The sequence below is a fragment of the Cydia fagiglandana genome, chromosome 4 (genome assembly GCF_963556715.1).
Source record: "Cydia fagiglandana chromosome 4, ilCydFagi1.1, whole genome shotgun sequence".
NCBI classification, from domain to species: domain Eukaryota; kingdom Metazoa; phylum Arthropoda; class Insecta; order Lepidoptera; family Tortricidae; genus Cydia; species Cydia fagiglandana.
The window spans coordinates 11,158,397-11,174,192 of NC_085935.1; the positions used below are offsets into that span (position 1 = coordinate 11,158,397).

Below are 15,796 nucleotides of genomic sequence, written 5' to 3' on the forward strand. Positions count from 1 at the left end.
AGCAAAGAATATAATACTCACTATCTAGGAGGTGGTGAGGGCTTCAAATTCAGCTGAACCCGTTATTTCAAGTTATTATTTGGTAACTTTTTTCTCATTTTAACTACTTTCATCTCTACTCTGTTGTCGCGTTCGCGGTTTCGCACCGCGATTTGCGCACGTGTGTAGTGGGGGCTTTATACTAGTGCGTATCTGTGGTACTTGCTAATGTCAAAATCCATCCATCCAATCCATTTTCATTTACTCAGTTTCTAAATAAAAACAACTGTTTAGCAAATATCTCAACCAAGATTTCAAGTGTTTTTCTCTTAATGCATAGGTTCTACAAATAACTAGTTTCGTCGTGCCTATTTAATACATTTTGGCTTTCCTTCGCACAATTCGCAAGGTTAACTTCTCCGTAAATGGAATGGAACTTTAAAAACTACAACTAATCATGGACATAATCAGAAGATCATGGAAACTACGTATGTATGCATGCATTTCAAATCAATTCGTTATCATAATATATAAACAAGATAAAAGTTAAGCATGATACTATGTTACAGAGGAATTCGTCGCCCACAAGGCGAATGTCAACTGTTTGGCCATGGGACACAAATCCAATCAAGTGCTAGCCACTGGAGGCGATGACAAAAAAGTTAATCTGTGGGCCATTGGCAGGCAAAGCTGTTTGATGGTGAGTAAAGAATACCAATTGTAGTTGCTCTTGTATTTATTATACGAAAAATAGTATTAATCCAATTAAAATTTTTAGAGTTTGAGTGGTCACACAACGCCAGTAGAATGTGTGTGTTTTGGCCACTCTGAAGATTTAGTCTGTGCTGGCTCACAGACTGGAGCTTTGAAAATATGGGACTTGGAGGCAGCAAAACTACTCAGAACATTTACTGGACACAAAGGAGCTATCAAGTGTATGGATTTCCATCCATACGGGGATTATCTAACTACAGGCTCTTGTGACAATAATATCAAACTGTGGGACACAAGGAAGAGAGGCTGTATTGTGACATATTCCAGTCACAGACTTGCTGTAAACAGTTTGCAGTTTAGCCCAGATGGACAATGGATTGCCTCGGCGTGTGAAGATGGTAACTCTTTATTTTTATGAAGTGTAGTTTGCAGATAAGGTATTTTCAGCTACAGATTAATTCACTAAAAATAAAATAGATCAGATATGAAATTGGTTGATTTGCATCACTTGTAAATGTTGATGAAGTTAATGGCATTGTTTAATAACAATGCCATTAACTTAGCCAGATTAATTTTAAACTAACATCAAATTTCAAATTCAATATAAAATAAGTTGCTTAACTTCTAACTCGGGTAAAACTGTCTGTCAGATTATGCTATTTTGGTATTAAGAAAAGGTAGATGTAGTGTAGGGACGCCTAGCCGGAAGCAGGTGGGCTGTCAATCGCGTGTCGTGTTAATTCAGCCCAGTTCCCTGGAGTCGGAGCTGCAGGTTACTGTCCCAGCGGCATTCCCTCACCATTCTCCTCAAATCTTAAGAAAAGGTAATAAGTTATACATTTGCTGAGTGGGTTGAATGGATTTACCCAAGTTTGAAGTTAAGTGACAAATATGGTATAAGATTACACTGACATGCTAAAGTTGCACAGTTACCCTGTAACAGAATCATTCAAATGTGTTGGTCCAGTGTATGAGTTATGCTTTGTTTGTTTTTAACAGGTATTGTCAAAGTGTGGGATGTAAGAGTGGGCAAGGTTCTGCAGGAGTTTAGAGAGCACACAGCAGCGGTGACTTGTGTAAAGTTCCATCCCCACGAGTTCCTCCTGGCTAGCTGCGGTATAGACAGGACTGTCAACTTCTGGGACATGGAGAAATTTCAACTGGTATCTAAGTTTGAAAAGGAGAACACTTCTATTAGGTAATGGCCATATACTAGATGTAGATGATAGAACTTGAACGAAAGAATTTGAACTTGCTTTACTTACATGCTTTTGCTTAGTATTTAATTCTTTCTGATTTTGACATAAAGCTTTTCTCATACCTTTACTGGAATTACTTTGTTACTGGAAATACATAGTCTTCAATTTCTGTTTTAGGTCTATGGTGTTCAGCGAGGATGGCACAACTCTTCTGGGGTGTGGTAATGACGGTCTGCATGTGATTGGCTGGGAGCCCGCTCGAGTATTTGACACTGTACATGGCCACTGGGGCCAAATACATGACATCACAGTTGCCCATACACAACTTGTAAGTACTACAAAACCTGTGTGTAATATGTGGTCATTGATTATTCTTGTAGACTTCCATAATCTAAATAAAGCTGTAAGTTATGAATCTTTGTAATGTCTAATTCAGTTCAAATATATTTATTTCTCTAAGATTATAAATCACTTATACTTATAATGTCTAATTAATTTAATATACCTACAATAACTATATCATACATATTGAATTGCTGGAAGAGGGATCCTCTCCCACTATACAGCCATGAACACAAGTGTTGTTACCTGGATGCTGCTTAAGAGCCAACAGGAGTGGTCATTTCTCCATACAAACGTACTCCTCGTTTTCCTCTGTGGTTTTTGAAGCTAGAGCAATGATTTTTTCAACACAGATTAATATTGTCAATATCTGTGTCGGACCGTTTTGATTTTTTTGATATTTTGTTTTTTTTAGGCGCTAGAGCCGCAATGAGAGGCGTGGCATTCAAAACTGATATCAATTAGCCAAAAAAGCAAAACGGTCCGACACAGATAATTTCATAATCATTTAGATTTCCACATTTGGTTACGATTGGTTAAGTTTTGGAGGAGGAAACAGAGGAGTACGAAACCTCGATTTTTGAGATTTTTACGCAGGATTTTTCGCCTTGTTTTTATCACACTACTTTAGGTGCCGCTTCCGTTAGCGAGACGGGTATATTTACCTAAAATATTTAAAACTCAGCTCCTGTTTCGTCTTAAAACATCTGGCACAGATGAAAAGGCCAAATATTATTATTATATTGTCTACAAAATACGGGAGTCAATCTGGGCTCCTATACTGAGTGCTTTCGTACTATAACCAGATTGTAACTGGGCTTGATAGTTGTTTGGGAGATTTTATAAAATAATCTGGTTTCTGTAAGAAATAAAATCATTTTCTTTAATACTACATATTACCATTTGTAAAATACATTGTCTTACTATCCTATGACACTATTTCAGTGCCAAAAAATATGCATGAAGGAGCAATCAATTTATCAATTAGAATAAAAAAATATTATATTCTTTAAGTATAGAACAAAGGTATATATAATGCTCTGTATATTTTGTTATTTCAGATTGCTGGGTCATTCCATTCAACATATGTGTGTTTGTCAGTGGTTGATCTCAGTAAGGTTCATCCATTTGGAGGGCCGCCACCTGTGACAGCACCTGTGGTACGAGATTTGTCGCCCTTCCAAAAAGGACAGTCTGTTAGGAAAAGTTTCTCAAAGGAAAAACCATCTAAAGAAGGTAATTTAAAAATAGTACAAACATAATAAAATTATTTAGTTCCGTTGTTCCAATATTTATTAAAAAGGTACTTATCAACCTTTTTAATGCAAGCACACCTGGAGCCAAAGTCAATGCCTGTTAATTATTAAGAAAAGGTGGTCCATAGTTAAATTCACTTCAATTTTTAGTTATAAGTATTCTTCCACTCATTAATTAACTTAGAAGTTGTGTAAGTTACGGATTGTAGTTGGTACGTTAGAAACTCACTATGAGAATGGTATTTTGTCGAAAAACCCCCCAATAAATAAGAGCAAACAAATATTTTTCATCAACTAGTCAATGACAATTTACATCATTGTCAACAATTATTAAAAGTATTTTAAATACAGAGACGATCAACGGCGAAGTGCGCTTCGACCGTGTGGTGATCTGGGTGTAAGCCTTTAGCCTAACATCTTGGGGAAAATCTTTGGACATACTATATCTCATTCCGACTTTTCACATTTGAAGTGATCCATAAGTCAACGCCCCTGGATGAGAAGACCGCGGAGGAGTCCACGTCCGGCACGGAGGCGGACGAGGACGGCGCGGTCATATCCAACATCCATGACTACACAGAAATCTTTCGGCCTTCCAGGGCATGTGAGTATACTCTCACTTGCTTCTTGTTCGAAATACATTATTTAGCTTGTACCTAATAATAATTTTGATAAAGATTTTAATGAAAGAGACAGACAAACCTGTTGTTATATTAATTAATTTATTCTTTAGTGAATCGTACGCCACCACCAGCAACCAGTTTATCCTCTGAGGACTATTCATTGCCAGGTAGGTAGAGCAACACATTGTAATAATACAAAAAAGTCCTAACCTACCTAACTACCTAAAACTTAACCTTAACCTTTTGTCCTAAGTACCTAAGACTTGATGCGATTCTAAAATCAAATGATAAAGATATTTTATAAATATTTGTAAAAATCAGTTATCATCATCATTAATCATCATAACATCAGCATGACTCATATAAATTATTATTTGTTATTTTTTTATCCTTTAATGAACATGCACATGGAATAGTCATCCGCCTTGTTACGTTAATCGATAGCTTACACTTATCATTGACACTTTATGCTAAGCAGATGTTGACTCCTAAAACTCACGCGCTTCTTGCCATTTAAACACACACACATTGACACTTACTTGGCTTCAATAAGCAGAAAGTTCCGGAGTACATTTCAATCGAAATCTAAAAACTTGCCGCGTTTTTCTACTGACATAACGCGCGGTCTTTTGAGACTAAGGGTCGGTTGCACCAAACTGTTCGTATCGTTAGAGTTCGCTATATTTTTATGTATGGAAAGTTTCATAGTAAAGCGCCGGGGCGCGCCGGCTGACGTCGATCAGTCTGTCAAATGTGGTCGGTCTTTAACGATACGAACAGTTTGGTGCAACCGACCCTAAGGCCGCGACATGAACCTGGCGGACTTCTGGCGTCCACTCAGTAAAGCGACTTACCCACACATACACAATGACGCGTGTACAGACGTGCCGCGCACACATCAAATGATTTTTGATGTATGACGTGTCCGCCCCCCTGTGTTGGTGCAACTGGCCCTACGAGTAAGTTGAGTGTAACTTGCAGCCGAGGAGGTCATGGGTAAGGTCAGCGCGGGTCTGGGCACGTCGCTGCGGGACCTGCTGCTGGACGAGCCGCCGCGCCCCGCGCCGCTGCCGTCGCCGCCGCAGCGCCACCGCGCCGACTACTCGCGCATACCCACCTCCACTACCGGCAAAGCGGAGCCCTACTCGAGTAAGATATTGCAGCTGTGCTATAGGAGCCACATTAAGGGCTCATTTAGACGATGCGAGAACTCGCATGCGAGTTTCATTACATTGCGGGTTTTGATCGGTCATTTGAATTGGACGTAACCAACAGTCCGCAATGTAACTAAAATTGCATGCGAGTTCGCGAGCCGCGCCGTCTAAATCAGCCCTAACCTAACTGATGACCAGGGTGTTGTGAGTCTCTGTCTATCTCAATTAGCTGATACTGCACGGGCGAATTCTCTTGCCTGAATCAAATTTTAAATCATCCTGACCACACTATTACGAGACCCGATGATCTCTCTGACGCTACCGCAGCACCACGGCACCATGCCGACTATCCAACTATACTACCGTCAAAACGGAGTCCTTTTCAAGTAAGATATATCTGCAGATTTGTTAAATATGGGTATTCCTTTGCCATACGTCTTTCCTGATGTAGCGTGGTTCTGATGATGTTCGCAACCGCCGCGTCATTGCAACGACTGCTTGCGCGTCGCTCCACTGCCGTCAAAGCAGAGCATTTTTCAAGCAAAATATCTTTGCTCAATTATGTTAGCTAGGTATAGCTTGGGCAAGGCCGGTATTACGATATTAGGCCAATGATTGTTGTGCTGCACCGATTGAATTGCAAACCCACCTCAACTGCTGTCATGGCGGACTTCTTTTCACGTGAGGTGCTTATGAGCTAACATCATCTATTTAAATACTAATTTGCTTATTGGCTTTAGGTACGTCTTACAATGTTTACAGTGATTTTTACATTAATCATAGCACATCATCGTCACATATGATGTGCATATGATGAATGGATAATACCGCTATTTATAATTACGTTAATAAATATACCAGAATTAGATTTTAACGTCATAATCGTCCCAATAATAAAATAACTACAAATCTAAACTTCAACAACATAACAACATTAATAACTCATAATAGAGTAACAATTTTAACATAATAGAGTAACAATTTTAACATAATATTAATATGTTGTGTAATTTTTCATGCGCTATTTAACCCAGGGTCGGTGGAGAACAACGCTAAAGAAGATAACACATTCACAGCGCCGCCAAAGCCTGCTTCCCGGGACTATGTCATGCCTCAGCCTCACGCCGCCAACTCGCTTAACCGACATAACTCATGTAAAGAATCTAAATCTACTGACTTGAGTAAGTTTAATCATTGTCTGGACTATAGATTATTTGAATGATAACTCCAGAAAATGATACACAATTTTGAGAGTTATAGTGTTGGTATGAATCACGACAGTTTTAATTAGAGCAACTGCTATATCGACATACACTGATGAACAACTGCCAGGCACATGGGTCTAGTAATAAGGATAGTAGAGTAAACTAGCTAAAGGGATTTTCTTGCATTTGAAATTGTGTATCTTTTTCTAGAGCTAGTTCTTTGTCTATGAGATATCTGTGTGTGTTTGTTTGTATATAATGTGTCGCAATGAAGTCATAGAGTTGATCTAATATTCCATAGCGTCCAGTAGTAATACCAAGACATTGAGATGATATTGTGACTGTCTCGCGTTTACACCACCAGGTAACTAGCTTACTTAGTATGGCAAGAGCTGGAAATCTCCGGTTCCGCTACTGTTTTTGTATAAAAAACGAAAACATCTAGAGACCCATAAACTATATCTCTTATATTTAGTAATCTAATTATAACAGTGGTGCATCAAGAATAATTTGTTTTTCATTTTCAGCAGCAGGGAACCTGTTAAGATCGAGCAATAGTGAAATGTCATTAGTTCAACCGTCACTAGGACCACGGTCTCTTTCGTTTACCAGGACATCTTCAGAAACAACAAGGTACCTACTATTTGATCTAATAAGGAATTATATACCTACATCATGTTCTTCAATTATTTACAAACAAGATACAGGATGTAACTAAACGAAAAGCAATTACTCAAACCCGTTAATGTTTAGGTCATACTGAGCAACTTTTACTATGGGACCAACCCCGAAAACGCGGAAAAAAAATTGGATGTTTCATACATTTTGCTGGTCTGATGTTGAAATTTCCTATGGGAAAGTCAATTTATTTTTCGCGATTTCGGGGTTGGTCCCATAGTAAAAGCCCCACTATGACCTAAACATTAACGGGTTTTAGTAATTGCTTTTCGTTTAGTTACATACTGTATATACAGTGGTATTACTAAAATAAAATATTAACTGGCTTAAATCTAATAAAATAGGCCCTTGGGGCATTGTACCAAGGATGCTAGCGGTATTTCCTCGTTCTTCAAGCATTTATATAATTTCATTAATTTATTTTTAGGCGACGAGTAGATAATATAGTGAGGGAGACGGTGGTCGTGTCTCGGCCTACAGATACTGATGAGCCGGAGTTCGTGCCCTGCGCCACAGACAGGCCCGTCGGGTTGGACCTCGACGAATTTTTACCGGTACGTAAACACTACTTCATTTTTAGGGTTCTGTACCCAAAGGGTACAAACGGGACTCTATTACTAAGACTCCATTGTGCGTCTGTCACCAGGCTGTATCTCATGAAGCGTGATAGCTGAACAGTTGAAATTTTCACAGATGATGTATTTTTGTTGCCGCTATAACAACAAATACTAAAAAGTACGGAACCCTCGGTGGGCGAGTCCGACTCGCCCATGTCCCGGTTTTAATTTTTTATATAACTTGCAATTCACGTAAAATACTTTTACGAAAGTTAAAAGCTACCTAATTTTTCCGTCAATGGAATCTTTGAGTGATACCCAGCTTGGAAAAAAGTTGGTCAAAGATAATAAAATCGCCCTGTGTTCAGTGCACATGCATCGAATACGTAACAGCCGCCCGCGACCCAGTTTAGTTTGGCGATGCAGCCGTCTGTCCAAGTCAATACATTTTATGCCATCGTCGCGATCGAATGCATTTTGACATTTTAATATCCTGAGTCAAGACCAAGACAAGTCTGCAACGATTTTGATAGCACACGCAGTGCAAGTGTTATTTTGAACGTCAAATCGTCAAACTTTTATGAAATTAAAACGTATAAATAACACTTGCACTGTGTGTCATACGTGTGCTATCAAAATCAATGCAGACTTTTCGATTTTAGGAACTTTAACATTTTAGAATTAACAGTAACATTCATCATTCATCTTTCATTCAACAACCACTGCAAGCTTGCATCCTCAATACCCTGTGTATTGGTTCCTACCGACTGCGATGCACCGCACCGCACAGTCGCGACGCTCAGTTAGGGGACCCCAGGGGCCTATACCACGAAACTTACAATTACAATTTACAAGCGACAAGTTACAAATATGTATTTAGTACAACTGGGCCTGCCACAAAATTTACAAATGACAAAATTGTAATGGAAAATTTATACAAATGTGTAAATTGTCGCGACAAATCTACAATTACGCGTATCACAAAATATTACAATTTACAAGCAATTTTCCGGAAAATTTGTCAATTTTGTAATTGACAATTGTACGTAAAAGATTCGTGTTACAACAAATTGTAGGAGAAGGTATACATATTTGTGGAAATGTAAATACAAGTTGACAATTCTCTCGGCATGAGTCAAGATCATAATACAATTACATACCACTGTGCGTCTTTTCGAATTTTGCCACATAGTGTGTCTTAAATACTTCCAATCCTTATCCAATATATCTAAACTTTTCAATTGACAAGCTATTTCTTTCTATTTCTTAATTTTATCATCGTGAGTCAATTGACTACTAAACTTCCCGAATAATATTTCTTTGGGTTCCAAAATTAAATTTAAAACGAATTATGTCTTGTATAAACATTTTCAACCAATTTTAATGACAATGTAAAAAGATATGCTAGTTATGCTCGTAAGGTATTTTTAAAGATATAAATGAAATACCCTCAACATAAACTATGTGAGGAATATTAATACATATTTGTCAAATTGTAATAAATACAATTCTACGTATGTCACTATATTATTACATGTATGACAAAAAAAATTGTAATAAATACAATTTTATATTTGTCACAATTATGTATGTTATCATGACATACCCTCTATGTTTTGAGTTACGGGTCCTCAAATGCAAAATATTTGTAAATTGTAGACTTGTACATGTGACATGTGTAAAATTATTGTGATACGTATTTTTGTTTACAATTTAACAATATTGTCGAATTGTACACTTGTAAAGTTTCGTGGTATAGGCCCCAGGACTATACTATTGGAGTTAACATAATATGTAATTCGTATATTTGTGTAGAGGGCGCTAGCGGTGGGTGGCGCGCGGCGCGGCGTGCGCGGCGGGCCCGAGCCCAGCGAGCAGGAGGTGCTGGGCGTCATGATGCGCGGACACGACTCCATGATGGCCGTGCTCAGCGCCAGGCAGCGGGCGCTGCAGGTACCAACCTATACTCTCTCTAGGACACAACACGATCAAGGCTCTACCGCGGACTCCAATGTTATTCTGCAATAGATGTCATAATTAAAGTAAAAGTGACCAAACCCTGTTCTTCTTCAATGGCAAAAACACAAATCAAAATATTTCATTAAATAATTCGATTTGTACTCTAAATAATAGTCTGGCAAAAACGACTTGTCAGTCAGTAACAACCAGGAAAATTATACTACAAGAAAAGAAATGTAAACGCCTCTCGTAAACAATCTCCTGCCTGGATGTCAGATGTGGCATTATGGCCGTAAATATTTCCGATGTTAATAATCGGAGGGGAGTTCGTCAGATTTTGAGTATTCTGACGAACCTTATATATTTATTTATTTCTCTTTCTCTACCTTTATTCAAGTGAAGTTACTTAAGGTGGTTCGCTTTTCATACAAAATTCAATCAAAGCTCATTAAGTAACTACACACTATTAGTACACAAATATTTCCGCATTTATCTTCTTTCGAATATTCGTTTGCGCGAAATTAACAGTAAAACAATGTTTCATACAGAAATCATGCAAAAATTATAGTTAACTTTTCATCAGTTTTACGTATGTGTGTGTCACAAATGTCGTGTACAGATACATTTGCGACGTTGCCATACCATTTCCGACGTTGCCGGGCTGACTACGGCTCGAATTTGGAGTGCCGTCATGTTTAGTGCAATTTTGTTGACACTGATATTTGACAGGTAGTTAATTGACCTAAGCGAGAAGTTCGTCAGCTTAGCTAAGAACTATCATGGCGTGTTATGCAAACAGTCGCTTTTTTGCTTGCAAACGGAAGATTCCCGGTTCGATCCCCAGTCATTGTATGCTGGAACATAACTTTTTGTATTTTTGTTACACCTAAATTTCGTATTGTGTTTTTATTTTTATTTAATTTTTCTTATTATCATAAATCGATTATTAAGTATGGGATACACGTATTCTTTTATTTTTACAAAGATAATTAGAAATTATACTCTTCCTAATCTCTCTGATTTTTACAATCAGGACATCCTCACTGCAATAAAAACCGGGCAAGTGCGAGTCGGACTCGCGCACGAAGGGTTCCGTGCCATAATGCAAAAAAAAAAACAAAAAAAAAGCAAAAAAACGGTCACCCATCCAAGTACTGACCACTCCCGACGTTGCTTAACTTTGGTCAAAAAACACGTTTGTTGTATGGGAGCCCCATTCAAATCTTTATTTTATTCTGTTTTTAGTATTTGTTGTTATAGCGGCAACAGAAATACATCATCTGTGAAAATTTCAACTGTCTAGCTATTACGGTTCGTGAGATACAGCCTGGTGACAGACGGACGGACGGACGGACGGACGGACGGACAGCGAAGTCTTAGTAATAGGGTCCCGTTTTACCCTTTGGGTACGGACTACGGAACCCTAAAAAGAAGTGTATAAAATTTCCTGTGGTTAAAAATAATGGATTTTGTCTATGAATGAAAAACACAATTATTACTATAGTTTGTTTTTTTTAGCATTAGAAATAAGGTAAACAATCTTGACGTGTCTTTTAATTGAAAAACACATTTTAAAAATAAGTTACGGCAAATAAGTAACAATTATAAATCTAATACGATCATTTATATTCTTCTACTTTCATAAGTAATCGTTTTTGATTTTTAAAAAACCTGATAACACTGAGTATGTGGGCGAAGCGCTGCTGGCCTAGCGGAAAGCAATTCGGAGGTCGCGGGTTCTAACCCCGGCTCGTACCAATGATTTTTCGAACTTTTGTACGAAATAGCATTTGATACCTACCTATTTATACACCGATACCTATTTTTCGGTGAAAGAAAGCAATGTGAGGAAACCGGACTAATCCAAATAAGTTTACTCTCTGGGTTGGAAGGTCAGGGCAGTCGCTTTCGTAAAAACTAGTGCGCATGCCAATTCTGGGATTAGTTGCCAAGCGGAGATTGAATATCTGGGAGACCGACCAAAGCTTACAAAACATAAAAACTCAAAAATGCGCGTTTTCTCATAGACCCAGCTAAGAGATCAAACCCCTTATAGCAAATTTCATCGAAATCGTTAGAGCCGTTTCTGATACCATCCAAATATATAAATAAATAATTATATATCTAATAATTGCTCGTTTAAAGGTAAGATAACACAAAGGAGAAACAAAAAGAAATTACCTACTCGCACCAGTCTTGAACCCCAATCCTCTTGCACGTATTTCCACGAACATACCGTTACGCTATTGCAACATACTTACGTTGTGTGAAATTGTCTACTACAAGGATCACGGAAACACTGTTTGCATGTGTGAGTAATAGTAGGAAAAAGCGTGACAGCAACACTCCGTCGAATTAAAAACGTGGTTTTTGCACAATGAAGTATTCAATGTTTATTTTAATAGTTCAATATTTACTTAAAGACTGCGCGAAACATACTTTTAAGTATACAAATATCAAGACCATTTCACAAAAAAATAAAATCTGAAATTTTGCAAAAGTGGTGCCATCTAGCGAGAGTTAAGTTTTGAGTAACCTAGGCGAACCACCTTAAGTGTTTTGTTTTCTATTTCAGATATTCCATTCAGTTCGAGTCAATAAAAATTTGAAAATTGCCTTAGAATCAGTAATCGCTCTGGAGGATACATCAGTAATTTTAGACATTTTGAACGTCATGGCGCATAAACCGTAAGTTATTCTCTTTGAAAATGTCTTCCACTTTTGCAAACTATTTGAATAAGAACCGTTTTATTTTAATTTGTTGTATTGTTTCAGGTCACTCTGGAATTTAGACATTTGCCTTTTAATGCTTCCAAAAATATACGAATTATTGCAGAGCAAATATGAGTCGTAAGTATACCTACTTTAATATCATCATCAAAATAATTATACATTATAAACACACTACACATAATACCTAAGCATTGGCCTTTTAGGTTACGATTTTTTACCGATTGTATAGGAAAGGTGGTCATGTGGCGTTACATTCTATACTAGACTAACTAGCGTAGGTTTTGGACTTAAGACTTACTACTTACATCACATTAGGTACATGCATTGCGGCTGCAACGCCCTCCGGCTGATCGTGCGCAACTTCTCGTCCGTGGTGCGCGCCAACGTGTCGGCGCCGGTGCGCACGCTGGGCGTGGACATCCCGCGCGAGGAGCGCTACGCCAAGTGCGCGCAGATCCACCGCCTGCTGCTCGACGTGCGCGCCTTCCTGCTCAAGCGGCAGACGCTGCAGGGCCGGCTCGGCGCCGCCTTCCGCGACCTCCACACGCTCATGCAGCAGGGGCTCGACTGACCGTCGCGATCGCGGCTCGGTTATATCACATACCATAGACGAGAGCTATAGTACACCTATGCCTATGGACATAATAGTGTATACAAACGGCTGCACCGGATCGATACCTTGGCGCACGTTCGGTCGTGTGTAAGGTGGTCCACCGTACGTCCGTCAAGGACGCAGTTATAAGTGAGAGCAAAAAAAAGATATTTTGACCGCACCAAGGTCGAGGTCCGGTACGCCCGTCTGTGATGGCTTTAACACGGAACCTAACTTTACTATACTTCTTAAATCTATACATACGATGCATTTTTAAGTGACCTTTTAATTAAGTATTAAATTGCTGTGTTTTGTGTATCTTTCCAAGCGACTAAACATTTTTTACGATACTGCCTCTTTGGTTTCCTGACTGGCAAATAGACTTAAATATATAAGATTTTAGTTTTTATCTAAGAAACCTATGAATATGTATAATTTTATAGAGAATTCCTCATACCTTCATGGAAATTAATGAGTATTAAATTTGTCATCAAAGGAATTTAAATTAAAACGGGCGTAATTCCATATTTGTCATTTTAAGGTGGCCACTGACGAGCCTTCCAAGTCTAAATAGCGTGGCTGCAATCCAAAATCGGTCCGTGAATGTCAAAAACGTACAATGTTTAATATTAGGATGCCGTCCATTTGGATGAATCCATTGTAACGGCATCCATATGGAAGGCTCATGAGTGGCCTGCTTTAGTTTTAGTCTAACTCCAATTGCTTCTTAAATTCCGTCCTTTAGTTACAACGCCCCATTAGTATTAAGTAGTAGGTATTTAGTATGATTTTATAATTTAACAAATTGAACTTTATCTATGTCATCATGAGACTAATTATATTTTATAAAATATCTATATTCAATAGCGCAATCATTTTCAGTGCTGGTTACTATTAATCCCCTATCACTATTTATTATTTAGTGGGATGTTTTCAAAACTAACTCCATTATGATTATAACATGTAACATATTAACTATGGCCATGACAAAAAAATCTCCTAAAGTTGTGGGGTCCTTGGTAACTTTAGGTACATACTTCTCAGGCCAAACAGGCTTCTCAGGCCTGAATTTTTTAGGTTAGGTACCTTTATTATTATCTTGTCACCTAAATTTAAAATAAACCTTTATCTGATAGATTTATTTCGATTTATCTCAGTGATTTTGATGCAAATGCAACCATATCAGGTTCGAGCTTATTAGGGATTGGAGCCCAGTCCACTTTGAGAATGGTCTAAAGGATTAATCAATAGATTTCTAACGAAAAGTAAGCCATCTTTTGGACCAAAAATAATTGTCCGGGTTCAATATGAGTGACATACAGTGGTTTTATACTATTCATGAACCAATTTCGATTTTTTTCTGGACTGGTTTGGTTTACATCAGTGCTAAGTTTACATTAGAGCCTAGCACCAACTAGGGGTTCCATGGGTTTATACTGTTGGTTTTAGGCGTCTAGGTCCTTTGCTGACATGAAAAACGATACAGTCAACTGGCATGACAGAATGTTTGTTGAAAAAGCTTTTACATCCATGTCCAATTTAGTAGATGCAATAGTTTATCATCTATGTACTATGTATGTGGAGTAGTTGTACAGAGAATTACACAGGCATGTTTTATTTTAAGTAATTAGACAACAAATTATAATTGAATAGACTGAATAATCATGTAAAAATTAAACAAAATAATTATTTAACTTCCAAGAATAAATCAACTGAAATAAATACCATTTTCAATATCTGTTATATACATTTATTTCTTCCTGATAATGAACATGGTGAAACAATTCATTTCTTATGTACTCAAGTTTATTAACATTAATTTGGACAAAGGTACTAATGATTAGTACCATCGCCTACAATGTTAACTGTACATCGGTGGACCTTATGCCTTTTGTAATAAGGTCTACCGATGTACAATTAGGAGTGTTGCATGTTCTAATGCCAATGTTCGATGGTTTGGCGCGTGATATAGAGATGAGGCTTACTGTTAAATACAGACCAGGAAACATTGGGTGATCCATTTTATATTTTTATATAGAATGGACAATACTTAAATATTTACTCTTTATTCAGGGTCTACAACTGTAGTCCATGATACTGTTTTGGAAGCCAATTTTGATGAATCTGAATTCAGATTTTTACCCGTTTTCTTGGGCTGTTCATGTAATCGCTTCTTCTTATTCCTAGGTCCTTGTGGTTTTTTATCACTTGATGCTCTTTTTCTTTTATGAAATGCTTCCATTTTCTTGGCTAGAATCTCATCAGATATATCTTTCTGCATCTCCCCATCATCACAATCTTCATTTTGGTCAGCTCGCATAAGACGTTCAATCTCTGGATTCATCCCTTTAAAAGAAAGTCTTCCTTCCAACAAGTCTTCGCAGAATATAAAACTTGACTCTGATACATAGTTGCCAGACGCTGTACGCATCTCATCCGTGATAATATTAGAGTATAAATTTTCATGGCCTTGAGTGTTTTCTAATTCTTTTTCTATCCTTTCCTTAGTTTTTCTCATAAATTTCATATCCAGCACAGATTTTGGTAGTTGCAATTTCTTTTTTGATCTATCCATGATTCTAACAAGAGATACTTTCTTACGTAAACCGTTTGTCGATTTTGTCTTCCTACTGATGTCTTGTGGATGAGATACAAGATATATAACCGTTTAAAGCAAAAATAATAAAAAATGTATAATCACTTTAAACTCTTGAGAACCATGCTCTATTTATTTTATTGACAATTGACTGATTGACATAAAGCGAAATTTTGACAATCAAATTTTTTTTTCATAGTTTACAGACG

The 15,796-nt window shown here is 37.7% G+C and overlaps 2 protein-coding genes across 2 annotated transcripts; one reads left to right on the top strand and one right to left on the bottom strand.

Moving 5' to 3' along the window:
• Positions 1-207: 207 nt before the first annotated feature.
• Positions 208-14,727, top strand: LOC134663696 (katanin p80 WD40 repeat-containing subunit B1-like). The gene is made up of 16 exons (XM_063520147.1): positions 208-467; positions 549-679; positions 758-1,091; positions 1,693-1,891; positions 2,070-2,220; positions 3,296-3,470; positions 3,963-4,094; positions 4,224-4,280; positions 5,095-5,262; positions 6,302-6,448; positions 7,000-7,105; positions 7,578-7,704; positions 9,523-9,660; positions 12,242-12,354; positions 12,442-12,516; positions 12,715-14,727. The coding sequence occupies exons 1-16, from the start codon at positions 437-439 to the stop codon at positions 12,968-12,970; spliced, it is 2,340 nt and encodes a 779-aa protein (XP_063376217.1). The 5' UTR covers positions 208-436; the 3' UTR covers positions 12,971-14,727.
• Positions 14,726-15,729, bottom strand: LOC134663715 (M-phase phosphoprotein 6). Its single transcript, XM_063520172.1, has one exon. The coding sequence runs from the start codon at positions 15,564-15,566 to the stop codon at positions 15,057-15,059; it is 510 nt and encodes a 169-aa protein (XP_063376242.1). The 5' UTR covers positions 15,567-15,729; the 3' UTR covers positions 14,726-15,056.
• Between the last annotated feature and the right edge of the window lie 67 nt (positions 15,730-15,796).

What these genes read in the sequence shown, in the direction of transcription:
- LOC134663696 (XM_063520147.1), top strand. Translation starts at nt 437, where the DNA reads ATGGACATAATCAGAAGATCATGGAAACTAC. An exon ending in GCAGGCAAAGCTGTTTGATG is followed by an intron (nt 680 to 757) that starts GTGAGTAAAGAA and finishes TAAAATTTTTAG; the next exon opens with AGTTTGAGTGGTCACACAAC. An exon ending in ATCTAAATCTACTGACTTGA is followed by an intron (nt 6,449 to 6,999) that starts GTAAGTTTAATC and finishes TTTCATTTTCAG; the next exon opens with CAGCAGGGAACCTGTTAAGA.
- LOC134663715 (XM_063520172.1), bottom strand. Translation starts at nt 15,566, where the DNA reads ATGGATAGATCAAAAAAGAAATTGCAACTACCAAAATCTGTGCTGGAT.